This window comes from Ricinus communis, chromosome 5, assembly GCF_019578655.1.
Source record: "Ricinus communis isolate WT05 ecotype wild-type chromosome 5, ASM1957865v1, whole genome shotgun sequence".
In the NCBI taxonomy this organism is placed as follows: domain Eukaryota; kingdom Viridiplantae; phylum Streptophyta; class Magnoliopsida; order Malpighiales; family Euphorbiaceae; genus Ricinus; species Ricinus communis.
The window spans coordinates 13,595,842-13,623,292 of record NC_063260.1 but is presented as its reverse complement, the minus strand read 5'-3'; the positions used below and the strand labels follow the sequence as shown (position 1 = coordinate 13,623,292).

Genomic DNA, 27,451 nt, shown 5'->3' with positions numbered 1-27,451 from the left:
AGAAAAGGTGGTAGGTTAAAATTCTTGATATGATGTCGGCGGTGAGAAATAAAATTGTGAAGAAGGTAGAGTCCCACTAGAAAGTTCTACGGTGGCCACCAAACCATTTTATTGAACCACCAAACTCAAATCGCCGCGCATGGCTTGGAACCTTTTTAGCCTAAAAACAGTTTCTGAAATTTTCCAATTTTATCAAATATTTCTATCTTTTTTTTTTTTTTTTTTATTCCGTCCCAAATTATAATCCACTTTATTTAAATGTAAAACTAGTATAGATATTATCACATGCATTGCATTTGATTTTGACACTTCATATTTTAAAATTAGGATTTTGTATAAAATTTAATAAAACTATGATAATAAAATTAATGACATTAACTAAAAAAGACTTATATTTGGGGATTATTTCTTTTGAAATGACGAGAATATGGAATTTTTTTTTTGGTTTCTTGTTACATTAATTATTGAAGAAAAAGGGAACACAAAGGTTAAATTTATTATTGAAGAAAAAGGGAACATAAAGAAACGTTGCTCCTCAGTCGTGGAGTTAGTGAAGGGACAGGAATTTTCAACACCTTATTTGACATTTGAATCGATCTGCTTCAGTTCATCATCTTTTTGGTTAGGAATTAAAGTCTCACAATTCGTGTTGAAAGTAGCATAAGAAACTTATGTAATTAATATGTGACGAAACTATTAATGGGTTTTGACTTATTAGCACGTACTGACTGAGACCATCTCCATGATTGTAAGTAAGATTCTGACCTTGAGAGATCTCAAATATGAGAAGAAAATAAAAGGACAGAAAAATGAAGAAATGATTCTCCACCTTCTAAAAATGAGTTGAAATGGAAAAACCTTCAAAAATTAGGATAAGAAGACAGTATATTCTTTAGAAAAGAAAAAAACACAATATGAAGTGCTGTCGGACTTTGATTTCTTAAGAAATAAAAAATGGATGGATAAGAAAGGGATGAAGTTGAAAATGCTTCCCATCAGCATATTTGCTTGCTCTCCCACAATTAATGCTTGCCTATGCTTCATTTTATCAGGTGATTTTTGGGATTGCCAACTACCAAAACACAGCTATTGGTTTGACGTTTGTTGCTCACATGGGTTCTTGTGGATGATTTTATAATTGAATTGCTGAAGCATGAAGATAACTGAAATTGCTGTTGGAGTTGCATCTGAAGAAGATATTGAACTTGTTTTTGCCTCGCATCTCTCATGTTCTTTCTCTAAACTCTTTGCTTGAACCATGAATTTGGAACGTATTTAAGCACTTCAACAAGACCCCTACGGACACACAAATTCCGATTGAAATTTCTTTTTGGAATTCAGTTGTCTAAATAGAACCAAAACTACTGTTGTTGTTGTTTCTCAATGAAAATAGGATTAAGGGTGCTTGGGATTAGCATGAGAAGAGCAACATTGTATGTGAAAAAGCAGTCCTTTCTTCAAGATCAAGTTATCTTAAAATTTAAGAATTTGGATAACACATTAGAATGTAATGGAGGTTGAACTTAAAAGTGTATCTACCCGCTATGAGAGTTACAATCATATGGCAATGAATATATACAGTCGTCTTATGATCAACTTATAATGGAAAATCACAAATACATAAATTATTTTTCAAATCATCACATGGTGTAAGGTACCACGAGACTGCCTAAATTATAAAAGAACTGAATTATCTGATAACAAGTACATCAGGGGCCAAAGGAATAAATAGAATACTAAACGTATGTAGAACCAAGGATCTTCGGATTGTCTTGTGACATCAGAACAAGAGCATTCCCCTTTGATCTCAGCGCCGCTTATACAGACAAGGTTTCAACTCGGGCCATTCGATTTCCTTTTTCTTTGAACCTTGCTTCTTCTACAAAAAAAGAGGGATGTGCAGATAATTTGTATGCAATCTTTTCAAGGCAGATCATTCAGAGGTCGTGTAAGAAAGAAATTAATCTAAGAAAGCAACTCACCTTTTGGAAGTATAATAGTATAAACATTTTATTCGAGAAATCCTGCACATAATTTACATCAGTAGCAAGGACAGGGAAATCGCTTTATTGAGGAAAATGATAGGAATGATTATTGACCTTGAGCATTGAGGCAAATCCAAGATCAGTTACGGCTTTTGAGAACTCATTTGCGTCTGCTCCTCCAGTGCTTGGATCAAATCTACTCTTCACCTCTGCTATCAACAGCCAACCGCTGCAAAGCGGCAACAGAGGTCGGACAACAAACCAAAAATTGAACAAAAGATAATCCAAAAGCTTAAACAAGCAGAAAGAACAAACCTCGGCTTAAGAACTCTGTGTGCTTCCTGAAGGTATCTTGGAAAGTTAGTGCCCATCAATGAAAGACAGAAGACAGCAACATCAACAGATGAAGCATCAAGGGGTGTCTGCCAACAACCATCAAATATAACCATTACCAAAAAAAACTCTGATATAGCAGGCATGTAGGCATTCTGACATATTAGCAGTTTAATGCATGCCGTTGATCCATTCTAAACCATCAAATATTGACTTAAATAAGGCACTTACCTTTGACATGTCACAAGCAATTACTGAAGGATCGCTGGATACAAGATCAAATGAGTAAACTTTATTCTTCACATTTTTTGCAAGGCGTGCATCACCTGGAAAAGATGAACCAAAAGATATTGTCAAGACAATCACGGAACCAATTATTGGACAGTAGACAAACACACACACACATAACTTATGGATACGTGTCTGGTAACTTCTCTAGAACTAGAAACAGAAAATGGAATTCAACAAAATCTCACCACAGCCAAAATCCGCCACTACTAGAGAAGAATTGCGATTTTTTAGCCAATTTATGATTATGTTTACTGGTTGCTCCGGCCAGTGTGACATTTGTTCTTGATAGCCTGCATGATACTGGAAATGTAAATTAAAAACTGAAGTCGAAACAGAGATATCCAGGGGAGCTATATCATCTAAGACTGCAAATATTGTATATTATTATATTTGAAGGCAAAAGGAAACTAAACAGATAATAAAATGATTGCTGCTTAGTGACACTGAAAGTACGGAATATTTCAGAAAAGGTGGAACAAATAAAGATTTCAATGATGAGTGCATGGCAAGATATCTCAAGCTGAGGAATCAACAGATGATCCTAAACAAGTAACTTCAACATTAACCTAAATTAGTAGTGTCGTATAAAGATATCAGGAAACATAGTGAGACAGCACATATAGTACAACTAGATAAAAACCAGTGAAGGAAATAAACAAATTAGAAAGCGAAACTTCAGAAAATTCGATCTAATGCTCTATCTATCTTTAATGAAACATAATCTCGGCGCTCTGACATTCACATAGTCAATGTAAATACGCAATAAATTGCTATAGATAATCAAAAAAACACTTCTCTAGATACCTTAAAAAAACAAGGGAAAAAATAAAGGTGAGCTGGAACAAAACATACCATGTCAAACAAAGATGGGTCATCCTTGAAATAGTTAAGTGCCTCGTCTCCGCTGAGGAAAGTAAAATAAAAACAATCATAAAAATTTGCTCCGAAATTGAAAAGGCATAGCTTTTAACAATAATATCAAGCAATTAGCTTCACCCAATATTCATCAATCCAAGAAAGATTGCACGTATCGAATTCGATTACCGAAGAATTAGAACAATGATAACATCAAGGTCTAAACTTTACCATTTTTAGGAAAAAAGAAAACAAAAACAGTTGGAACAGTTGAAGTTCAATGAATTGAAAAGAAAAAAATATCACTAAGCAAGAATATTACGTGCAAGTATAAAGCTTTTCATTAAGCATCCGGAAGTGCCCCCCTGATAACCTTGCTCGCATCTGCATTTACACCAACAAAAGTCAATTCCGATACTTCAAAACATAATACAGGGATCTATTCATTTTTCTGTTTTTGGAAAAAGTATGGACCTTTTCGAGGAAAGATGATGATGACTTTGGGCGCTTTGAAGAAGCAGAATTTGTGGGTTCAGCTTCACTGTTAAATTGATTTTGTGATTTGCTATGATTGGCTCTCTTCCGCTTTCTGTTTGTCTTTTCCTTCATAGCTTTTACTTGATTTCCACTAGAACCCTAAAACCCCTTCTTAAATTTTCAGCTTCTGAGTTTGATTGCAGCTTGCAGAGGAACGTACGAGGAACAGGTGAAATCACTATAGACCTTTCAATGGGCCTGGGCTTGTCCATGGAGCCCATCGCAGCTTTCAGCTTTATTTATTTATTTATGATAATGTATGTATAATTCAAATAAACAAATAATAAAAAAGGGAGAGGAATAGAAGATTGATTTTGGAAGATTTGAACAACATAAAATAATTGTTCCTTTGCGCTCGCCATATTGGTTTTTTTTGCTTCTCTATTTACTATTTTCTGTATACGTATCAAGAAATTGGAAAGCAATACTTATGTCCTAATATTCTTGTTTTTCTATTAAGTTAGACATTGGACCATCCTAATTTTAGGGGTATATCAAGCTTATCATTTTCATTATCACCATTTTTAAAAAAAAAAAATAAAAAAATTTAAATGGTTAGTGCAAAGCTTAGTGCTTATGGCAAGTTCAAATGGTATGAAAGAGGTGCAAAATTTGCTTAATCAAATCATCTGGAGAGAAGTAGCTCATTTTATCTTCTTACCGACTGAGATTTTTGCAACTCATCACAACATTTGTCTCATCACAATTGAGAAATTCAAAATCTTCTGACCTCAGAGATTGGAACATCGCAGTGATGGTTCAGTTGGTGATTGTGTTTTCATCCTCACTATGAGCCCGATCAAAAGAGACCTTTGATGGTGGCGTAGGCCCAACCAAAAAATTTCTTTTAAAAAACCCTTGCCACTGCAACTACTATAAAGCACTTTGCATGCTTCTAAAATTCCTCTCGTGTGTTCATATGATAAATGAGTCCAGATGAAGTTAAGCTAACAAATGGATCAGTATTTAAGATATCTTGTCTTCCTGGGTTTATTTCCCACACTCAATATCACATGTTATTCACTTACCAGATACCTAAATCTAATGAAAGTCATACTTTTGATGGATGCAGCAACCGATGAAATGATTAGCAAAGTCTGAGTGTTAGTAAACATATCTATAGGGCACGCATTCCCCTGTGTCTCGGAGACATCCATTTAAACTTTTCAACAGAATTTAATATAATTCTCTGTACCAACAGCTATAGTATAATCACACTCACTCATTCAACTATACTTTGACATCAAAGAGGCAAATGATACTATCACAAAGAGGCAACATTAAAAAAATTGTTGTTGCTCAACAATGTGACAGTGTCGCCTCAGTGCGTTATTCAACTAGTACATGCATCTTGTTACATCTCACTCTAGGAATGTGAAAGAGCACAACAACAAAGCAAGTACATGCATATGTTACAGTAAATAAGACAATTTGTGTAGCTTACAAGAAATCCATTCATTACATGGGTGAGATCACTGAAATCCATAAAGAACTTTTCCAGGATCCAGCTGCCCACTGCAATAACTTGATGACACAGTAGATAGTTCTTGGTGGCCCTTCCACTCTTCAAAAGGTTTCAAGACAATTGGGGTTTCAATAGCAGCAGAATCCACACATAACATGGTTTTGTAGTCATCATCCCCCAAATCTTGGAGAGCCTTGGCCTTTTTATCCCAAGGATTCCACACAACTGCATAATCAATAAAATCAGGTATGTAGCTAGAGAAACTCAGCAATTGGAATGAAGATGACAATTAGAAAACAGCAAGACAACATGTTAGAACCTGCATCAGGCAAGCCATCCTTCCGCAGCACAAAGGTTCTCTTCTTCTCATGGTCAATAATAGCAATTTTTGTGGGGGTGCTTAAATATATTCTATCAATCTGAAAAATTAATGTGCATTAGCAGTATAATACTTCCAGATATAGGTGAATTGAAATAAGAGAATTAGAGTAAAGAATTGTATGAAATCATAAACTAACAGTTATTAAATAAATATTCATTTTATTATCGTTTTCTTCCAAGAAATTCACCTCCAGACTGAATGGCTAAGAAGAAACAATAATAGTACCTCAGCGTCGAATGTAATTGCATCTGCTTGTTCAGTGAACCTTTCTCTCTGCATCAGATTATCAAAGTAATCGAGTGTCTCTAAGCCTTCAATACGCACTTCGCTGCAAATTAAACAGTATCATGCAACCCATTTGAAAAGGGTGGAATTGCAATATCTTCTAAACTAAGCTCTTAATTCGAGATGCTTTCTGCAAATTCCAACTGAGGTGGGAAAATAGCTTATAGGTTGACTGCAAAAGTGTGTAAGAAGATGCAAGACTTGGAAATACTGGGATTGTAAGATCTAGACAGAACAATGACAGTGGCAATCTTCTAACAGAACAAGTTCTAGCTAATATAAGACAAACCTGATATCTGAGACAGACAAGTAGTTACAGAGTGCAAATGTAAAAGAGAAGGCCTTGTTATCTGTATTTCTCACACGGGGGATCAGAGTAAGCTTGCCGGGACTAATAGAGATTCGAAGCCGCAGCTCAAAGCTGCAGAAATCCAAAAGTTTTAAATAGATATGTTTAAAATGATAATATCTTCAATATAGTCTTATGCAGTTTGGCCAGTTTGAAAGCATACCTACGTGGCCAAGTCTTCAAATCTTCTTCTGTGGACTTCAAAATCAGATCTACCGACGACTGATTATTCACCGGAGGCAAAGGCAACGGATCACTATCCAATGACCACAATTTGTTCCTTGCAAATCCATGTTGCTCCAGTGAGCCAAGATTTCCAAACTGAAGTAGCAGCATTGAATAAGAACTCAAACTCTTAACAATAATGAGAGTGAAATATATTCTACTTGATTCCTTATCACAAATCATAAACCTGTGGAAAGCAGACAGGTATGCCTCCTCTGATGGCTTTAGGTGCCTTCAACACAGCCTACAAAGAGGGGAAATTCCACCACAACCAGGATTAGTAGTTCCACAGGTAACAGTAGATTCGCACATATAACAACTCAAACTAACATAGCTGAGCCTGACGCAGACTTAAATTAATGAAGTATGAATTGATATGCAAAAAGAGCAATTAAAGAGCAATGAAATGACTGATAAGTAAGTGTATATATACTTTAAAAGAGGTTCAGCATGTAAATTTGGTATCTCTTAGGTTTATACATTTCATTAAACCAGCTAATATGTTTACCATCATTTTGAGAGGGTTGCTGTATGGACATTAAGCTGTTATTCTGAAACTTCAGGAAGTGACTTCCGTTTGCCAAAAATCCTAAGACTGAATTGCTTCAGGCATAAAAAAGGTTAAAAATGAAGGTCAACATTCAAACTAATATATATTACTCCTTACTGACAGTTCTTCTTCATAAAGGAGAGCAATCTGTCATTTCTAGATTGACATCAATATGATGCTTAGTCACTATTGTGGCTAATAGCTACAAAGAGGGGCTCACCTTGGTACTCATAAAAAGTAATTCTTCTCTGCGTTCGTTCTTCCAGGAGACAACCTGCCCACCATAAAGAAGCACCTGAACCATTTGGATGAACAGTTAGTGACTGCAAAAGTGAGCTATCATAGTGACTGCAAAAGTGAGCTATCATAGTGACTGCAAAAGTGAGCTATCACTTTCAGTTTCATATATATATTCTTTGCCAATGAAAAACAATAGAGAAAAGCAAAGTTTAGTATTAATTCAATTAAATTATCTTTCTAGAAACTCTTAGTTTCGTATCAGCAGCCTTTTGCAAGACACAACTGTTCTTTCATCTTTTTAAATTATAAGGGTTTATTTAAATGGGTTCAAATCAGACCAAGATTTGTTCATCCATCCTCATTGAGGATCTCTGAAGTAGCGTTTGTTTATTTAATTATATATGACCTTTGAGAAAGCTAAATTCTTGACAATGAAAAGAAAAAAAATAACAATCACAACAAATTTTATAGACTTATGCCCTAAGATGCTGCCCCATATTCCAAAACCAATTTACTGTCCATTGACTCCCACCCTCAAACTTATCAGGAATCTAACTTCTCTTCATCTGGCCATAAAATTCTGTTTATCATCTCTCAAGATCAAAGCTTTTCCAATTCTATACATCAAAATTATTCTCTTTTTCACACCATTGTCAATCATTTGAACTATCAATCTACACCAATCACAGAATTTCTCCTTCAATTACAGTAACATCATCCAAAAGAACACATAATATTTGTCCCCAATTACATAATCAATGAAAAAAAGAAACCATTAGAACCCAATTTCCTTAAAGATCAAGAGAGCTCGAAAAAAAAGCTCAAGAGGATATAAAAGAAAAGGGGGTTAGAATAAATGACCTCAGCAGAAGAACCAGTAGGCTCAGTCAAGATAATTTTGGGCAATCCATCAACATCATTAACAATATTCAACGGCATGGATTTGATTTCAGCTTCAGTACAATATCCTCTCTTGCAAATTTTCAACTTCCAAATAAGTCTTTAACTGCTTCAAAGCTTTGCTCTGATTGTGTTTCGACTTGTGAAGAAGAGAGAGAGAGAGAAAAAGATGAACTCATTCCAGACCTTTCAATTGGGTCTGGGCTCTCCAACACAAATCTGGGCATAAGCTAGCCCATTGAACCTTTGTTTAGGTTCTTAGCCTGGCCCTTCAGTCATACGCAAACACCCTCTATCTTTTGTTTCTCTAGAAAATTTTGTCCAACCTTCGATCACAATTTTCATACAGTCGTTTCTCAAAATGATTTTGGATACTAATTTAATTTCAACCCTTACAATTCTGTTCTTTTGTTTTTCAATTTATTTTTACGGATGAATTTAATGCGATATTTTTAATAATCCATTTGTAGGTATGTGTGCATTTTGATATTATCTCTACAATCATCAGCACAATCAAATACCATTAAGTATGTGAAATTCTTTTTGTTGGATGATTTTCATGCATATTTTTATTAATTCATTTTTAAATTCCTATGTTTTAATATTATCTTTACAATTCACAACCGCTGGGAATAACCAGTGCGTTTAGATTTGAGTTAAGTGTTAAAGTAGCCTTTCAAGATTAAGTGTTTCTACATTGGAAGATAAACTAAACAAAGAAATGGGTGTAGTTGTAGCCATGTTCTTGTTGTATATGGTTGAAAGATATGGGGATAAGACTTTTTGAGTTAAGGATAATATTCTTTAATTTTCAAAGCCATAATTTTGAAGAATCCAGTGCTCGTAAGCCATGAACACCCTGTGGAATTTGGAAGCCAATGCCCATTTATGCTTGTATTTTATTTTAAAACAACAAAATGATTTGTTTGAATGAGTTAAATATCTGGATTTGAAATTCCCTTTCTTTTTTCTTTTGTTGGATATTTGCTATTTCATGATTTCTGCAACCATGCTTCATGATTTGAGGAATGTGATTTTCAGAAAAGGAGAGCTTTAAACAATGAGCAGTGCAAAGCTTTTCTTTTCTTTTTATTATTATTATTATTACAATGATCATAGGGGGTAACTGCCATATATTGGTGAAACATTTAAGAAGGCTGTTCAATTAATCCATTCCTTCAAATTCATTATCAAAAGAAATGCATCCCTTGTTTTAGCATAGCATTGGTGCTGTGCTGAACAGATTCAGAGCCCCCATGATTGAGTTATACATTATTAAAGAGTGTAGCCCAAAAATTCTGATTAATCCATAAGCCTATTCCACACTCTTCCATATTCTTGATTAACATTCAAGAGTTAGTTAGCGGCTGATGGTCTATGTAGTTGTTGGCATCTTAAAGTTGGCTTTGGACACGTGTTTTAGCCAGGACAGGAACACATGGTGAAATTATTTGCTCAGACAAGTCAATGTTGCACAAGGGCAAGTTCTTGATATGTGTGGATTCAGTAAATTGGTAAAGCTTTGAAAATGCTGTCCAATCCTCCAATTTGAATGACTGAATGCCTTTCTTGCAACATTTGCTTCACTTATCTAATGCTCATACCGAGGCGTATGCCTATGCCAATGTGATAGAGTGTCTCCAATGGCAAATAAATGCTCTCTCTTGTGTTCCCCTCCTATATAAACACTTTGCCTTCCCTTCAAATTTCAAACCAACACATAACACTTGACTCTCCTCCTTGTTCATTTGTAACAGTTAGTTGAAGAATGTCCACTCTTCCTGAGATTGAGACTGCTGTTACCAAGGATCAAACACCGGTCGACGAGAAGGTGAACGGCAACGGTGTCGAACACAAGGCTGTTAGTGGGATGAATGGAGCGCCAACCATGGAGAAAGGTCAAGAGGAGATGAAAATAGCTGGAAAAGAAGCTGAATCTGAGGCGCCTGAGAAAGAGGTAAAGAAAGAAGATGTAGTAGCACTTGAGGTTGAACCTAAGACTGGAGTTTCCTTTCCAGTTAAGTTGGATGATGGGAAGCAGCTGACAAGTGTTGGTTTGAGGAAGAAATACATGCTTGGCATGGGAATCAAGATTTATGGCTTTGGTAATGTTCCGCCTTTAACCTTTTTTTTCCAGTTCGATCTACTCCAACTTTACTTCATAGTATCAAGAATTAAGTTTTGAACGTTACAGACAATAAAATCACGAGTCGTGACCAATCTCAAATCAAACTGAACCATAAATGGCACGAATCAAATTGCTGTGGCATCTATAATAGTATTAACCAGTGAGAGCTGAATCCTCCTAACTAGTGAGTTCCAAGTTCGGATATGTACGCTCTAACATGAAATTCTCTTTCCAATGCTTCACATCCATGTCATCATTGTTTTAATTTGCAGGGATGTATACAGACAACGATACCCTGAAAGATATCCTGAAGTTAAAGATTGGAAAAGCCCCAGCAAAACCAACAAAGGAAATGTATCAGGCAGTAATTGAGAGTGATGTGGCGATGATGATGAGGTTGGTGATTGTGTTTTCTAGCCTCACCATGAACATGGTAAAAAAGAACTTTGATGAAGGTCTAGGAGCAGCCATCAGAAAACTGAATGGTGGAAAGAAGAATGACGAGCTTGCAAACAAGTAAATATCCTTCTCCTTGTTATTGCAACTACAATAATGCACTTATCTACTACTAAACTTCACCTATTACGTGCTCCCAAATAATAGGGTCATGGGCCAAGCATCAGATGACATCAAGCTAACAAGTGGCTCAGTTATTGAGATTTCTCGCCTTCCTGGACATGTTCTCGAAACTAAAGGTAAGTGCTGAAACACTACAGAATTCCATGTTATGCTCTAATGAGATATCTAAATCTAATTGAGCACCCACTTTTGATGAATGCAGTGATGGGAGGGGTGATTAGCAAAGTTGAGAGTGAACTCCTCTGCAGGGCATACGTTTACATGTATCTCGGAGATGATCCGTTTGATAAGGATGCCAAAGAAAAATTTGGGATGTCTCTACTTTCTCTCTTCTAATTCACAGATCAAAACAAATTCCAGACAGAATGAAATAATGTCTAGGTCCAGTTCCTAGCGCCTGAGCAATTGCTCTATAAGGAAGATTATGGTGAGATTGTAGCTGCTTAAATGACAAAATCTATGTTGTTAATCCCATTCCTCTATCACTCTGTTACTCAAAGAATTTAACAAATTAAATGATTCTACTTCCAAGATTTCAACAGAATTTATTATAATATTCTATTCAACAGCTACAGTACCATCAAATTCACTCACTTAACTCGATCTTGACAACAGAAAGGCAGATCATACCATCACAAAGAAGCAACACAAAAGTAAAAATCTTGTTGCTTGACAATGTGATAGTGTCACCTCAATATTGATGGTCAACTAGTACATGCAACTGGTTAAATCTCAGTCTAGGAGTCCTAAAGACCCCAACAAATTAGACAGCAAATGCATGCATATGTTAAAATAAGACCAGGGATTACAAGCAAACCTCCAGTTATTATGGGGCAAGATCACTGACCATAAAGAACCTTCCTAGGATCCAACTGCCCACTGCAATAACTTGATGATACAGTAGATAGCTCTTGGTAGCCCTTCCACTCTTCAAAAGGTTTCAAGATAATTGGGGTTTCAATATCAGCAGAATCCACACATAACATGGTTTTGTAGTCCTCGTCCCCCAAATCTTGGAGAGCCCTGGCCTTCTTGTCCCAAGGATTCCACACAACTGCATAAGCAATGATATCAAATATGTAGTTAAAAAAACTGAGCGATGAAAATCAAAATAACAAATAGAAAACAATCACATAGAACATTCAGTTGTCAAAATAATATTTCCGAACCTGCATCAGGCAAGCCATCCTTCCGCAGCACAAAGGTTCTCTTCTTCTCATGGTCTATGATAGCAATCTTTGTTGGGGTGCTCAAATATACCCTATCAATCTGAAATGATAATATTCATTGACAATAACCAAAGGGAAATTCTTGAACACATACATAAATTAAAATTAAGAATACATACAGAAATTGTATGACATCATAAACTATTAGTAATATGAGGTAAGTAAGTTTCTAATTATTGCTGTTTTCCTCCAAGATATTCACATCCACATTGAATGCCTAAGAAGAAGAAGATATAGTACCTCAGCATCAAAAGTAATTGCATCTGCCTGCTCAGTGAACCTTTCTCTGCGCATTAGATTATCAAAGTAATCGAGTGTCTCCAAGCCCTCAACACGCACTTCACTGCAAGTAAACCAGCATTAGACAGCCTTTTATGGAAAAAGAAATTAACATCCTCCAAACTCAGCTCTAAGTAAGAGATGCTTTCTACAAGCTGTGTAAAGTGGAAAATGACATATTATGCTAAGTGCAAAAGTGTGTAAGAAGATGCTAAAGTCAGAGAAGATGTGACCTTCATTCATCTAGATAGAACAGCAAAAATGACAAATTTCAGCCCGTGCCAAAACAAAAGCAAGTTCTAATTTCTAAGACTAACCTGATATCTGATACAGACAAGTAGTTGCAAAGCGCAAATGTAAAAGACAAGGCCTTGTTATCTGTATTTCTCACACGTGGGATCAAAGTTAGCTTGCCGGGACTAAGAGAGATACGGAGACGCAATTCGAAGCTGCAGAAGACCAAAAGGTATTATATTTATATTCATAATAAATATAACGTTAATTTAGTATCCAAGTGGTATTTTAGTATTTAAGTAGTTTGCACAATTCACAATCATACCTACGTGGCCAGGTCTTCAAATCCTCTTCTGTAGACTTCAGGATCAGATCCACTGATGACTGATTGTTCACTGGACGCAAAGGAGAAGGATCACTATCCAATGACCACAATCTATTCCTTGCAAATCCATGTTGTTCCAGTGAACCAAGATTTCCAAACTGAAATAGGAGTTCTGAACTATAAGCATGAGAATATAAAAATGAAATTATTCTGCTTGATTCCTTGTCACACAAATGACAAACCTGTGGAAAGCAGACTGGTATACCTCCCTTGATGGCTTTAGGTGACTTCCAAACAGCCTAGAGACAGGAATTCCAGGGCAGTTAAGATTTAGAACTTCCACAACAGTACATTCAGTATATATAACAACTCAAACAACATAGCTGAGAATGAGGCAAATATGGAGCCTGCTCTTTTTCTAACAATAAAAAATCTGAAATTAATGACTGTGAATACTGAGAAAAGTGTGAATCAAATATGCAAAAGAGCAATTAAAATTAATGAAATCAAGATTAGATGACTCTATCACATAAAAATTTAAAGTAGGTTCAACATTTGTATTAATTATTTTTCTTGTGTTTATACATCTTGTTAGACCAAATAATTTGTTTACCATCATGTTGACAAGGCTGCCAGATGAAAATTAAGCTGTTATTCTGAAACTGCTGGAAGGAGGTGGATCTCCCTTGACCCAAGTTCTCAAGATTGAATTACTTCAGACATCAAAAAGGTGAAGGTGAAGGTCAACACACAAACTAGTAGCTATTATCTCTTAAAGACAGAGTTATTCATAAAGGAAATTCTGTAAGGTAAAAAGCATCATTTCTAAATCATAGGATGCTTAGAACACATTTAAGGGCTCAAGATTCTTCGGAATAGCTATGGACACTGGCTCACCTTGCTGCTCATAAAAAGTAATTCTTCTCTGCGCTCGTTCTTCCAGGAAACGACCTGCCCACCATACAGAAGCACCTGAAACCATTTGGACGAAACCGTTAATGACTGGAAAAAGTTGAGGTTCCTCTTTCCTTTCATTTTTCTCATTTTTTTAGAGAATCATTTTTTGCCTATGGCAAACAATAAGAAACAAGAAAGTCTAACATTAATTTGATTGACATTCATCATCTCCAGATTATCCTTTTAAAAGTTGATGCGGTCTCATATCAGCAGCCTTCTTTTGCTAGATAGAACTGTTGTTTGATCTTTCAAATTATAAGGATTTGTTAAGAGTAGATTCTATCAATCCAAGAAAGTACATATGCAGGTCATCATTGACAAAAAATTTCCAAAATATTTGACCCCCTAGAAAGCTAGGTGGTCAGTGAGAAAAATAATAATTATTTATCACAATCAATTTTATGGAACCACGCTCGAATGTGTTCTTTCTTCTTCTAAATCAATATAATCATCATCCCGAACCCTCAGAACTTTTAAGAAATGTATTGGGTCTTCAACTGGTCATAAAAAATATTCCTTTTCCCTCGAAGATCATTGTTTTTCTGATTTAATATGCGCTGAACCTACTATCTTTCCACCATCATCACTTGGATTTATCCAGTGCAAACCAATCATAAAATTTAACTCCAATTACAGCTCATCATCCAAAAAGTAAGACACATGCGTAGCATACAATCTAATCCCAACAAAAAGAACATCAAAACTCATTTCATGTAAATTAACAAATCTCAAATAATAACTTAAAAGTAGGAAAATTTGAAGAAAGGGAGGCTAGAATGACCTCAGCTGAGGAACCAGCAGGCTCAGTCAAGATAATCCTGGGCAAACCATCAACATCATGAACAACATTCAAAGGCATGGGTTTCAACTTCAACCTTGCCCTTAAGCTGCTCACTATTGGGCTCACTTTCCCTTTCTTCCACTCCAGCTGCAAAGCAACCCAGCAAAGCAAAACAATTATCAATAAAAACCTAACCAACAAATAGAAAAACGGAGCTAACATATAAAACATAACCAACAAAAACAACCCAACACACAAATATGCCTATAGATCATTTTCTTTTTTTTTTAAGAAGAAAAGAAAAACAAACATCATCAAGAAATGAAAAGAAAAGAAGTACCAGAAAGAAAGAAACAGATATCTAACAAAATATAATAACTTTGTAAGAGATGGGTATATAGTAAACTCACGTTTCTTGATGTTATAACGACTACTGCTTCCTTAAAATAAAGAAAGAAAAATATGATTTTGTTAATGATCGGCTTCGAGTACGAAAAACAAACCCACCAAACCAAACAATGAGTTCATGACAAGGTCCATTATTATGCATAAATATTTATATAGGAAATATAGGGAGAGCGAGAGAGAGGCGTTATGGTGAAAAAGACATTGAGACAAGGATATCCGTAGGAAACTATAACTATTACATATTGTTTTGTTCTGTCATTGGATGCTCTGCTCGTTCGTGTCTCTTTCAGCTTAGCTTTACTAACGAGTGAACGTGTGTGTTTTGCTGGACATTCCTTTTCCTTGCTTTCCTCTATTTTCCATTTTTCTTCCCTGTTTTTAGCTTTCAGAAATTATGCATTGCAGGCCCACAATTTTCTGTTCATTCCACTTATTTTACAGTACATTACTCAAAAATCAAAATTCAGAGTACGCTTATTTATTCTGTCAGTACGTTAATCCAGCTTTCTGAAAGGTTTAAACTAATTATTTTAATCCAAACAATGGTAAAATCAGGACGGACCAGATTTGTAATTTTTGCGTTCAAGAAGAATCAAGACAGAAAGTTTTCATCGGAAAAGAATATAAATTTTTCGTCCGAAAAAGATTGGATTTCACTTGCTCCGATTTTGGTTTTTTGTTAAATAAGTGTGTGATCATAAATTTTCTTTACTCAATATATATACTCTGACCCAAGTACTAATATAGAAATTCATTCTATTAACTTATAATTTATTTTCTTTTTGTTTATCATCCAATAATTAATTGACACAGATCTTGGCATATGTCCCCAGTGCTTGAAAGTTTGACATTGGGTGCAATCAATTATCTATTTTATTTTAGAAAATCATTCATAATTTTATCATATACCTTAAATAAAATAAAACAATTTGCTGACATTAGTCTGTTTCCGAGTGAGATAAAACAAACTAATTCAGTTGACTAAATTAATATTATGTCTATCCATGTTTTGTCTTTAAGCATATTGTATTAAATCATTTAAATTATATTATTCCTAATCCTGTTCTGTCATATATGCTACTCGTGGCATATTGTTATTAAAGGTATCATAAATATATTATGACTCACTGCAAATATAATATATAATTAAATGCCAAAAATAGTTGGATTCTTGTGGAATAATATAATACATGTGTGATGTCCCAGAAAAGTTGAATAATTGCTCCACACTTTGAGAGTATCATCTGCCTTGTGCCACAAATCTTAGTTTATTAATTCCTTGGGTGAAATCATTCATGCACTTTCTAATAAATAACAAAATAATAGATATCCCACAATTATAAATAAATAACAAAAATAGATTATAGTAAATATAAAAAAATAATTAGATTAAATTTTTTTTAAAAAAAATATATATATATAAAATGGTATGCATTTCTTGACAGTCGTTTATGAAATCTTTTTATTTTATTTAGGATTTTATAAGATTACTAGTGTTGCGTATTAGTATTATTTTATGTGTATATTTTAGTTATAAATAATCAATTGATACTATTATTTTATACACTATGCTATTAATATAAATTATTACTAAATTTATATATAATTTTTAATTATTTATTATTAAATTTGTGGTAATGAGCTGTGAAAGTTTTATTTTTATTAAACAAGTGTAGAATATATTCGTGATTTGGCATATTAATTTACTTGCGGGGGGTTATAAATTCTTTTCATTTTTTTGTTTTTGTTTTCAGCATTCAGAATATTCGTGGACTTAAATTTATATAAAAAAAGAAAAAATTGGACTTTTATTTTAAAATAGAAATGAATGCTTATATGGTATGGTTTAATTAAATAAATGGATTGTTGATATATAAGATAATATATAATATATATATAAGAGAGCAATGGCCAGTGAGTCAATGTTATCTCTTATCATCCAAAACCATAACAAAGATTCCTTGTCTTTTAGGGTTTGCTTGTTTTGTTGAAATTTGGCTAAAATCGTTATAATTTTCTATCATTTGAAATTAAAAAATAATAATAAAAACAAAATTAGACTTCCATCAGCATTCAGCTGTCAATTTCTTAATAGTAGAAACGTTAATTCATAACAACATATTCAAAAGCTCAAAATATCTTGAGTGGTCCATTCCCTATCAAATGTAATTATTCAGTTTGTAAATAATTTTATAAAATATATTGATTTTAATTAATAGAATCTCAAAGTAAATTCTTATTTTAACCACAAATAAATTAATTCATACAATTTTATAAAATTTATTATGCGGGAAAATGCTTTTTTTTTTTTTTGCCCCCTTTTTAAGCGGTCCTTATTTTCTTAATTCCATCTTCTGTTTCTAAAGCGGTGATGGGAAAAATTCTTGTGTTTCAACCACTTGCAATTGATCAAATTCAAAATGGACCCAAAATATTTCTAAGCCATCCGATATATATTCCTTACTTTCTATAGAAATTTACTAATCGCAATCTAAACCTGAAGCTCTTGGACCACCCCACAGGGCCTGCTTTTATTTGGGACTTTGGATTACAAACATGCATGATCAGGACGTGTGAGCCCGGAGAATTTCTGTAGATTGAATGTGAAGAAGTGCATTGCACTTAGAACACTAACTTGTAATGTGGATGTTCTGAATTATATGGAAATGATATTATCAAAGGAGAAAAGGCTCAAATGTATATGATCCTAATGTTTATCCTATTTCTCATTTCTTAGCCACCCTGTAGACAATACTATACAAGAGAGCACATTTTCAATATAATTTTTCCTGAAAGGCTAATAAATGAAATAAACAAATACTAATCCACTTTTAAGAAAAATTATTACATAATATAGAAACAAAACTGATTAGAATCCTTAGCTTAATTTGATTCTAAATTCTGCTTTTGAGTGGAGAAAACTAGGTTTATCATAGTTCTAGATTCTTCAAACCAAAGTAGCACTTAAATAACATGATATCAACATTAAACCAGACATTAATCTCTCAAAATTTACGGTCAAAGTTTATTTGAATTAAAAAATGGAAATTGAACTATGATATAAAGGGAAAAGTAGTACTTTTTAAATGTGATTTGTAATTGATAAGAGGTAAACAAAGAAGGAACAAAATGGGGTAATCACTATTAGCAAGCCAAGTGGAGCAAGTATATAATGTGATGAATTAATTAGACGCATTATAGTGATTAGGGTGAAAGCTATGCCTTGAAAAGCCTGTGTATGCTTTTGACAAAGTGAATGATGATGGACCAGGGCCATATTCGGATATTGTGTAATCTTCTTTGAGAGAGAGTTTGAATTATTTTTCCAATTGGGGTCGACTTTCAATATATATGTGTCCTTATGATGTGTAAATTTCTGTTACAATATTGAAAGCTGAACGTTGAATGACTAAGTTGCACATTGAAAAAAGAAAGGATGCATATAAAGTATGAGTGCAGGTTGAGAGAGTACTTTTCTACCGATGTCTTGTTTGATACGTATATATATTTTAAATTTCAATAATTAATGATTGACACATATTTTTTTTATTTAAAATTAATAAATATTTATCAATTCTCTATCAATTTAGTATATAGATAGAAATATACACCAAGTTTAAATAAAAAATTTTCGAAAGACTTAAAAAAATGTCAAGTAATCTTTTGTTGGTTGGATTTAAAACTTTGACTAACAATACAAAATGCATCTTTTGATCATATGTTTGGAGGTAACAAAATTTATATACATTGTGCATTACCTGAACTAATGCTGCTAAGTACAAATCCTGCTCATGTAATGAATTTAATTTATAAGCTGCTAATGTTTAAAATGTTTCAAGGGTCGGAAGAAGCATGTAAGTGTGCGAATAAGGATAATAAAAGATGCTAGCATGTGTTGCAAGAATAACACATGGAATGATAATTTGATTTTACCAAAAACATTTCATTTTTACCTTGTATATGACATGTTGCTACGCACAAATCCTGCTCATGTTTATTAATTTGTAAGCTGCTAATGTTACAAGGTCCACCATACTTGAGTCAAGGATGGAAGATGCTTGCCAAATAAAGAGTACAGCATGCCAGACCGATTTAGCAAACCTGCAACAAAAAGATGATCAGCAGTCTCACTCGCTTCCAAACAAAGGCAACACCTAGTTTATTCATTATACTTATTGAAAAGAAAGGAAGAAATATGGGGTAAAGATTGTTTAGAACTCAAGGCAGAAAGGTGGAGCTCAGAGCGAGGAAAAACCAAACATGTGCCCTCAAGGATCAGTTTGTTTCTCATTGAATGTGTTCTGTTTAATTAGAAGTCTGTTTTAGTATGTGTATTTTGGATGCTTCTCCCACATGTTTCTAAATTAATTCCGTGTTGTTTACTAAATTTTACAAGTCTTTTTTATTCTATATACAATAAAAAGAACTGAAGAAGTAACTTAATTATATTTGTTAAAATTCTTATCAGCTTCAGTTAGAACTTCTAACTCAAATTAAGCTGGTCAATATTAAACACCTTAACTGAAGGAGCTTAAGTAGACCATACATACAAATGATGCAATGCCCTTTTTCTTTTTTGCTTTAAATCCGTAACTGCATGCGAATGATGCAAAGTGTAGGGATACTTATAGCATTTTTCTCCAATATTGTTCTTCTTGGGCATTAATTGGTGGTTGAATAAAAGTTATACACTTATCAATCGTCCTGTTCTTGGAATGATTCCAGGATTTCTTCGTAACGGTTATGGAATTCATGATTTACAAGTGATCTTCTTGAGAAAACTGAGGTACATTTCTGTCCAAAAAACCTTGGTTTCGTGGCTTAGAATTTCTTATGACCAGCAATCTCAAGTTAGGGTTGTATGGAAGTTTTTAGAAGGTTAATACTTTCGTATCCTTCATGGTCTGAACATAGTAACTATTGAAATTTTTTTATCTTCTTCCAAGATGACAGCCGGAACAGAATTTACAATTCTAGTGGCAATTCCTTATTTTACTTCTTTACATTTTTTCAGAATTTACAACTCTGGTGGCAATTCCTTGTTTTACTTCTTTATTTTTTTCAGAGTGTAGGTATTCTTACTTTGTGCTAGTGTTGAAGGGTTATTGTCCCTTTTTTTTCTTTTTGGTTTTTGTTGAGTTTTCCCTAGTGGTCAGCAATGTATATTTTCTTGCTTGGCTTGGTACTCTTGTTATTGGAGACTATAGGTGGTAATGATTTCAAGGTCCGCAGTTAATCGACTCAGTTACTAGTCTTTTTCATTGCAAATCTTGAAAGGACAAGGTGTCTATCTATCCATCTTCTCAATATTATCTTGTACATTTATGATGGGATCTCAATTTCTTAATCTCATATCAAATCCATCCCCTCTTATATTGTCTTTAAAGACTTCAGTGCCACAGAGATTCAAAATTAAGATGCAAGTCCTCGGTGATCCCTTGTGTCAGCTATTGTTCATGATATCAGGACGATGGCTTTGTCCTTTGATTGTTTGTTTTTTTGTTCAATTAGTTGACTGGGCTTGTAAAGCTTTCTCTTCTCTGTCCTTATTTTGTAATTGGGTGATTAACCCGCCCTCCCCTATTTTGTCTCTCATTTTGACTGATGCCCTTTCTGGCCCAGCTTAGCAATGAATTGATCTTTGCAGTTAAAAAAGAAAAAGATGCACCCATTTACATGAAAGTCCATTACTTTTCTATTTACTGGCGAAGTGTATGTCTTTTATATGTGTTGAATTCTCCATTGGTAGCGCTCTAAAGAAAGTAACAAGGAAGAAGATGGTATTTTTACGGCTTCTCTAACAGCCGGACTAGGTTCTTTTACATCCACTTTAGTAATTTAAAGTAATTTACAATGTATTGAGATAAAATCTTTATGGATAATTTAACACTATTTAAAAATTATACGTAACTTTATATTTAAGAAAAGAATTTAAAGTTTTAATTAAGCTAAAATAAATCTTTATTATTTTATTTACACATAATTTAATTTGTCGAAAGTCTTTGTATTGCAGCTTTTGGTTCAATTGTCAAACAAATTAATGATAATTATCTTCTAAAAGAAATAGGCAAAGGTTACGAAATAGCCCCTAAACAACCTGAGGGAGCATACTTATGTTTTTATATTATACTTTGACTCCATTTAGTATTTTAACTTTGAAAATTAGTGCAATTAAAACTAAATTACTAATTCTGTTAATGTGATAGGGTTTATTTTGCACTAATAACAAAATGACACTTGTCTTCTCTTTTTCTATATTTAGTAATTAAATTACTTAAATTAACTAAAATAATAATCAATTAAACAATTAAAAAAGAGAATAAAAAGTTTGATGAATATCTTTGTTCATCATTGTTCAAAGGTCGTCGTTGATAGATAACGAATGTCTATCGTTTGATCTCTTGCCACCATTGATGATTAATGTTGTCATTGAGCTCCTCCGCCACCCTCGCCTTCGATTTCAACAGCTTCGCCTTTGGCAATGATGGATGACAACACTAGTGATGGTTGCAGTGTATATCTTTACATATCGGATTTGATGTCTTTGCATATTGAGTTTGATATCTGCAGATTTAGTTAGTTAGTTAATTTTAATTCTTTTCATTTTTATTCGAGTTTAATATGTTTTAATTATTTTCAATGGATTTAATTCAATACGTTTGTTATAATTCTTTTTATATCATTGGTTTGGATTTTAAATATGACTCACTCTAATGGAAATGTTAAAACCCATAGCAATCTAGTGTTACATAAACTATTTTCAAAGATTAGAGAGTTAAATTGAATCAAAATGAACGAAGGAGTCTTAATTGTCTCTTAATTTATTCAGGGGCTTTTCCTTCTTGACCTTTTCCAAAGAAATTATGTCCACAATTTAAGACCTAAAGAAATTGTGGGATAGAGATATACAAGGATGTTAATTAACCCTACTAGTCTAGAAAAAATCTCAAGCGTACAAGGAAATGCTCTCAATCGACAAGTAAAAAGAATCCACATGTTATCATGAGCTTGATAGATTGAGATTGGAAATAAAGCATGTCTACAGAGAGGCGAGGCGGATTTCGCTGTAAACTGGCTGCCCTCTTACGCCAGTACCCTTAGCTTGGGGCTTCATTTCTAGGCGGCCCTCCCTAGTGGTTTCCAGAGCTGGCTTGATCACGATATTAGTATCGGTAGTTATCATGGGCTTGTTACTTAGTCTCTGAGGCTTTGTGTATCAAAAAGAAAAGAATCCATTATCAGTAATTGACAGCTCGATATGAACTTCATTTTACACCATCATATGCACGAATGGTTAAGGACAAAACTTAATGATATTAATCCAAATGCCAAGTCGTTTTCGTAAAGCCCTGATAACAAATCCAAGTACTCAACAATAGATGCCTAATCAAAAGCAGTGAATAGAGAAATAATATTATTGTATCATCAAAAATATAAAGTCTCGAAGACTACTTAAATCGACAGTTCTGGCATATATTCACTTTTGCTCTTACAGTAGTAAGGGATCAGTGTACTAAAGACAAAATCGATGTTCACTTCTTACGGTATCTTCTGCCACTTAGTTTGATTAGTTTTTAAGTTAGATATGGTTTCTAAAACTGTGTGGCCACAAATTGTGGACGACAATCAATATTGCAGACTTGCAGTCAAGCTCAAGTTCAAAGTCTTGCTTGGCGACTTGCAGTAATCCACCAAACAGTGAGTGGCACATAGAGGCTGAAAGGGAGTGTCGCAGTATCACAGTATAGTTTCAATGGCCATACTATTACTAGGGTTGCTAATAGTGTTCCTCTCCACCGCTTTTCTTTGGTCTTGGTGGCGAGACAGAAGCTCTCTTATAAATTGGCCTGTTGTTGGGATGATTCCAGGGCTTTTCAGCAATTTATATCACGCCCACGATTTCCTCACATCTCGTCTACTACAAAGTGAGGGCACATTTCTGTTCAAAGGACCTTGGTTTAGTGGGATGAACTTTCTTGTTACTGCTGATCCTATGATCGTTCACCACACTCTGAGCAAGAACTTTGCTAACTACGTGAAAGGAGCTGATTTCAAACAGATTCTCGAAGTTCTTGGAGATGGGATTTTCAACGCTGACTCGGACAGTTGGAGATTTCAGAGGAGAACAATTCACTTTTTACTCAAACAACCTAGTTTTCAAATGGCTGTGGAGAGAACTATGAAGCTTAAGGTTTCAAAAGGCCTGTTCTCAGTTTTGGATAACGCCTCAAAACTAGGATGTGAGGTAGACATTCAGGACGTGTTTCAGCGATTCACTTTTGATAGTATATGCATGTTGGTTTTAAGCTTCGATCCAGAATGTCTTTCCGTCGAATTCCCTAATGTTCCTTTTGAGAAGGCTTTTGATTGTATCGAGGAGGTAATATTTTACCGATACATTGTGCCAATAAGCATATGGAAGTTGCAAAGGTGGCTTCAAATTGGGCAAGAGAGGACGATGAGAAAAGCTTGGGAAACCTTTGATTTTTTTGTGGAGCAATGCCTTGCAAGAAAGAGAGAGCAATTAGACCAAAGGAAAAATACAGTGGAAAGTGAAAACTTCGACCTGTTAACATACTTTTTGGTGGAAGATGGAGGAGAAGATGGCGTCTTTACAAAATCAAACAAATTTGTGAGAGACATGACATTTAATCTTCTGTTAGCCGGGAGAGATACTGTCGGTGCTGGTCTTGTCTGGCTCTTTTGGCTGGTTGCAGCACACCCATTCGTAGAGCAAAAGATTTTGGAGGAGATCAGAGAGCATTTAGGGGAAAATACAGGTGAAAAGTGGAGGCTTTTTAATGTTGAAGAGCTGAGCAAACTAGTTTATCTGCATGCAGTTGTGTGCGAGACACTTCGGCTATATCCACCTGTTCCTTTCGAGGTTAAAGTACCGGTTGAATCAGACATTCTTCCTGGTGGTCACCATGTCAATAGAGATATTAAGATTCTTTACTCGTTATACTCAATGGGGAGGATGGAAGACATATGGGGCAAAGATTGTTTAAAATTCAGGCCAGAGAGGTGGATTTCAGAAGCAGGGAAAATCAAACAAGTGCCCTCTTACAAGTTCACGGCATTCAATGCAGGACCCAGGACTTGTTTAGGTAAGGAATTGGGATTTGTGGAAATGAAATTAGTTGCTTCTGCTATTATATGGAATTATTCCATTAAAGTGGTTGAAGATCATCCTGTGAGTCCAAGTTTATCTTTGATACTCTATATGAAAGATGGTCTCAAGGTTAGAGTTGCTAAAAGAAATGCTACTTGAAATGTTGGTGGTGACCCTGACTGGTATTCAATTCAAGAATCAGTCTCGTGGTCAATAATAATAAGAGTTTGCATAAACTTCTTCTTCTGTAGTTCTGCTATATGCATGCCCTACAAGTTTCTAAATGTATTCGGTTCTTCACCAAATTATATATAGAAATCTCCTTTATTATGTTTCTAAGTTTATTCTGCGCTGTTTACCAAATTTACAAGTCCTTTTGACTTTTGTTCTGCGTGTAAGATAAGAAGTGACCGGCACATCACCATGAAACCTGATGCAGTACTGAAGTGATAACTTTGTTTTAATTTGTAACTGTTAATAATAATTTGAATGAATTGCAATTACAAGACTAGTATACTTGTGCAGCAATTACAACATTACCATATTATGATATTAAGAACATATGCATAATGCGAAGCAATCCATCTTCAAAACTTAGAACGAGAAAAGGAAATTAAATATTTGTGTCCAACTGTGTTGCCACATTTGAGTTAGCTGTCAAACAATAAGAAGAAGACAGCTGCTAACAGAAATGAAGGAACCAAAACACACTGCATCAGTTTAGTGAAGAGGCACCGGATAATCCACATGACCACTTTGTCTTATCATTAACTTAAACTGGTTACCGAAAAGATTTACACTTACCTTCACTCAGTTGGTCAAAACAAAAAAAGAAGAAAAAAGAAAAGAAAAAATTTTGAAAATTGCCCAAAGAAAAGAGATACCCACTTAGTTCTCCATCTCTGGCACTTTTCAGAACTCCAAGACAAAAGAAAAGAAAAGAAAAGAAAAAGAGAGATTATGTTAAGTTTTCTGGTGAAAGAAGAATTAGAGATGGTGAAGTAAGTGAGACACGTGGATCATTTGTGTTTACAATTTTATTTATTTTTTAATTTGTTTCAGTTTGAAAATAAAAGTTGCATCTCAAAAAGAACATGATAGTCATACCAATCTGGTCCCTGAAATTAAAAGAATTCATATTTTGGTGAATTTTTGAATGAAGGAGATGATGCTTGATGTTGTTATTGCAGCGATGAACCTAATATTGAGATATTATAATGGTGAGGAAAGAGGGTCATTTTATGTTTCTAATGAGAAAAAGAACAGAAATATAGAAAGGCGAAAAGGTGGCAATGGAAAAACATAAGGTTTTATTTTATTTATTTTGATTTATAATTTATAATTTTATAATATTTTAATACTTACAAAAAGGATTTGCATGATTGAATACTTAATTGCTTAATATAATTTAGACTTTTTCTCTTCATAAGTTATTAATATATTCTTTTGTCAATATATAATATTCTAATTAAATACATAGTTCTTTTATTGCAATTAAATCTTTATTTTAAATTACTAAATACTGTAATTCTATCTTTTATTTTAATAAAATCTATTAAATACTTATTCCAATTAAATTTATTTTTAAATAATTAAATATTATTAAAATTAAAAAATCGTAATAAAACTATATAAAAAGTCAAAATTTGTGATTCATTCTGCAATTAGATATGTGGTGTTCAGCACTCCATCAGCAAATTAATGTTAAATATCTTAACTAGTAATTTGAGTTAGAAAATTATAAAATTTGTGTCTAGAATTATTAAATTAAAAAGTCTTCTCCCATTTTAAGTGGTGGGAAAGACAAATTAAATAATATCCTGCCACTTAATATGATGGAACGTCAAACTAATTTAATTCCTCTCATTTTAAGTGGTGGGAGAAGATATTTGAAAAATTAAAATTGTTCCTCTATTTCAAGTGGCAACATAAATAATTCTTTTACCACATAAGCTAAAATGCCCTAATTAGTAAATTCTCTATAAATCACTCTAAATTATAATATATTTTTAGAAACTACCCTAAATTGGTTTCTTTTTATTAGTTTATCCTAATATGAGAAAAAAAAATTCCTTCTTAGGAGCTATTGACGAGAGAAGAAATTAAAAGGAATCTGGACTCCCCAAACACAAAAATAAAAACGAAAACCGATCCCTCATTTTTAATAGTACATCATATCACTCGGTTAAAATTTAAAAGAATTTTCTATAATTCAGAGCATGTTACTTTTTTACTATAACGAAATTACCTTTAAAATATATTACTATTTCTTCCCCTTAGTTATGATAAATTATACTAATAATTTCTTAAATTTTGAAATCCAGATTAAAATATTATTTTTAATTTCTTTTTATCAACAACTAACTAAATTTATTATATATTAAAACAAATTAAATTAGTAAAATTTTTTTAATGAGTAATTTTAAATTTCCAAATAATATAAGCACGATTAGTTTGTTGTAATAGATTTTTAAAATAAAATCACATGATTTTTATAAATTTTTAATTTATTAATGACAAAAGGTATGGATAAACCTCTCAAACTTTTGGTTGAATCTCAATTAAGTCATTGAATTTTAAGTTTGAATAATTAAATTCTTAAACTAAATAATAAGGAACAATTAAATCTTTCTATGTAATTCTGTTATTTTTGGCATTAATTATTTTTAAAAAAAGATACAAATAACCTTTAAACTTTTGACTAAGTTTCAATTAAGCCCTTAAACTATAAGGTGGAACAATTAAGCTCTTAAACTAAAAGATTATTATTTCAACAAAAGGAAAAAGATAAAACCTTTTCATTTTTCACACCTAGGTTTTATCTTAACTTTTTCATTTTTTACACATAAGTTTTATTTTTTTTGTTGAAATAATTATTTTAATTTTTGTATTATTTTTTAAAAATATAAAAAATAGAATTTATAATCTATGTGTCTTTATGATATTGTTTTTCATTTTATTTGTGGCTATCAATAAAAATAATTATTTTTAGTAGTAACAGAGTTGCATAAAAGGGTTTAAT

General features: G+C 33.4%; 5 protein-coding genes across 8 annotated transcripts; 2 read left to right on the top strand and 3 right to left on the bottom strand.

The window, feature by feature from the left end:
- Positions 1-1,562: 1,562 nt before the first annotated feature.
- Positions 1,563-4,178, bottom strand: LOC8279090 (ribosomal RNA-processing protein 8). Of its 2 annotated transcripts, none has more exons than XM_015720684.2 (9): positions 3,939-4,178; positions 3,787-3,848; positions 3,462-3,513; positions 2,795-2,909; positions 2,550-2,644; positions 2,301-2,407; positions 2,100-2,214; positions 1,983-2,024; positions 1,563-1,882 (listed from the first exon to the last, which is right to left on the bottom strand). In XM_015720684.2, the coding sequence occupies exons 1-9, from the start codon at positions 4,071-4,073 to the stop codon at positions 1,880-1,882; spliced, it is 726 nt and encodes a 241-aa protein (XP_015576170.1). In that variant the 5' UTR covers positions 4,074-4,178; the 3' UTR covers positions 1,563-1,879. The 2 variants fall into 2 exon arrangements, with proteins under 2 accessions (XP_015576170.1, XP_002521480.1); XM_002521434.3 differs by having other exon boundaries at positions 1,563-1,879.
- Positions 4,179-5,157: 979 nt separating this feature from the next.
- Positions 5,158-8,625, bottom strand: LOC8279089 (putative glucose-6-phosphate 1-epimerase). Of its 3 annotated transcripts, none has more exons than XM_002521433.4 (8): positions 8,359-8,625; positions 7,478-7,552; positions 6,895-6,951; positions 6,646-6,803; positions 6,423-6,554; positions 6,074-6,176; positions 5,786-5,885; positions 5,158-5,691 (listed from the first exon to the last, which is right to left on the bottom strand). In XM_002521433.4, the coding sequence occupies exons 1-8, from the start codon at positions 8,434-8,436 to the stop codon at positions 5,474-5,476; spliced, it is 921 nt and encodes a 306-aa protein (XP_002521479.1). In that variant the 5' UTR covers positions 8,437-8,625; the 3' UTR covers positions 5,158-5,473. The 3 variants fall into 3 exon arrangements, with proteins under 3 accessions (XP_002521479.1, XP_025013540.1, XP_048231091.1); XM_025157772.2 differs by lacking the exon at positions 8,359-8,625 and adding an exon at positions 7,216-7,310; XM_048375134.1 differs by lacking the exon at positions 8,359-8,625 and adding an exon at positions 7,216-7,302 and having other exon boundaries at positions 7,478-7,537.
- Positions 8,626-9,635: 1,010 nt separating this feature from the next.
- Positions 9,636-11,648, top strand: LOC8279088 (chalcone isomerase-like protein 1). Its single transcript, XM_002521432.4, has 4 exons — positions 9,636-10,502; positions 10,798-11,041; positions 11,129-11,220; positions 11,307-11,648. Exons 1-4 carry the CDS (start codon positions 10,166-10,168, stop codon positions 11,438-11,440), a joined length of 807 nt encoding a protein of 268 aa, XP_002521478.1. The 5' UTR covers positions 9,636-10,165; the 3' UTR covers positions 11,441-11,648.
- Positions 11,621-15,614, bottom strand: LOC8279087 (putative glucose-6-phosphate 1-epimerase). Its single transcript, XM_002521431.4, has 9 exons — positions 15,320-15,614; positions 14,910-15,056; positions 14,069-14,143; positions 13,414-13,470; positions 13,172-13,329; positions 12,930-13,061; positions 12,574-12,676; positions 12,274-12,373; positions 11,621-12,158 (listed from the first exon to the last, which is right to left on the bottom strand). The coding sequence occupies exons 2-9, from the start codon at positions 14,985-14,987 to the stop codon at positions 11,944-11,946; spliced, it is 918 nt and encodes a 305-aa protein (XP_002521477.1). The 5' UTR covers positions 14,988-15,056; positions 15,320-15,614; the 3' UTR covers positions 11,621-11,943.
- Positions 15,615-22,814: 7,200 nt separating this feature from the next.
- LOC8265070 (alkane hydroxylase MAH1) lies at positions 22,815-24,773 on the top strand. The gene has a single exon (XM_025157760.2). It carries the CDS (start codon positions 23,071-23,073, stop codon positions 24,586-24,588), a length of 1,518 nt encoding a protein of 505 aa, XP_025013528.1. The 5' UTR covers positions 22,815-23,070; the 3' UTR covers positions 24,589-24,773.
- Positions 24,774-27,451: the final 2,678 nt, after the last annotated feature.

Bases quoted from the DNA above. Each gene is read 5' to 3' on its own strand.
- LOC8279090 (XM_002521434.3), bottom strand. From the start codon at position 4,073: ATGAAGGAAAAGACAAACAGAAAGCGGAAGAGAGCCAATCATAGCAAA. The intron at 2,215-2,300 runs GTTTGTTCTTTC...GCCGCTTTGCAG, and splicing joins CACAGAGTTCTTAAGCCGAG to CGGTTGGCTGTTGATAGCAG. The intron at 2,025-2,099 runs GTCAATAATCAT...AATTATGTGCAG, and splicing joins GATTTGCCTCAATGCTCAAG to GATTTCTCGAATAAAATGTT.
- LOC8279089 (XM_002521433.4), bottom strand. From the start codon at position 8,436: ATGCCGTTGAATATTGTTAATGATGTTGATGGATTGCCCAAAATTATC. The intron at 6,952-7,477 runs GTGAGCCCCTCT...CCCTCTTTGTAG, and splicing joins TACTTTTTATGAGTACCAAG to GCTGTGTTGAAGGCACCTAA. The intron at 6,177-6,422 runs GTTTGTCTTATA...TTTAATTTGCAG, and splicing joins TTGTCTGTCTCAGATATCAG to CGAAGTGCGTATTGAAGGCT.
- LOC8279088 (XM_002521432.4), top strand. From the start codon at position 10,166: ATGTCCACTCTTCCTGAGATTGAGACTGCTGTTACCAAGGATCAAACA. The intron at 10,503-10,797 runs GTAATGTTCCGC...TTTAATTTGCAG, and splicing joins AATCAAGATTTATGGCTTTG to GGATGTATACAGACAACGAT. The intron at 11,042-11,128 runs GTAAATATCCTT...CCCAAATAATAG, and splicing joins AATGACGAGCTTGCAAACAA to GGTCATGGGCCAAGCATCAG.
- LOC8279087 (XM_002521431.4), bottom strand. From the start codon at position 14,987: ATGCCTTTGAATGTTGTTCATGATGTTGATGGTTTGCCCAGGATTATC. The intron at 13,471-14,068 runs GTGAGCCAGTGT...TCCTGTCTCTAG, and splicing joins TACTTTTTATGAGCAGCAAG to GCTGTTTGGAAGTCACCTAA. The intron at 13,062-13,171 runs GTATGATTGTGA...GGTCTTCTGCAG, and splicing joins TTGAAGACCTGGCCACGTAG to CTTCGAATTGCGTCTCCGTA.
- LOC8265070 (XM_025157760.2), top strand. From the start codon at position 23,071: ATGGCCATACTATTACTAGGGTTGCTAATAGTGTTCCTCTCCACCGCT.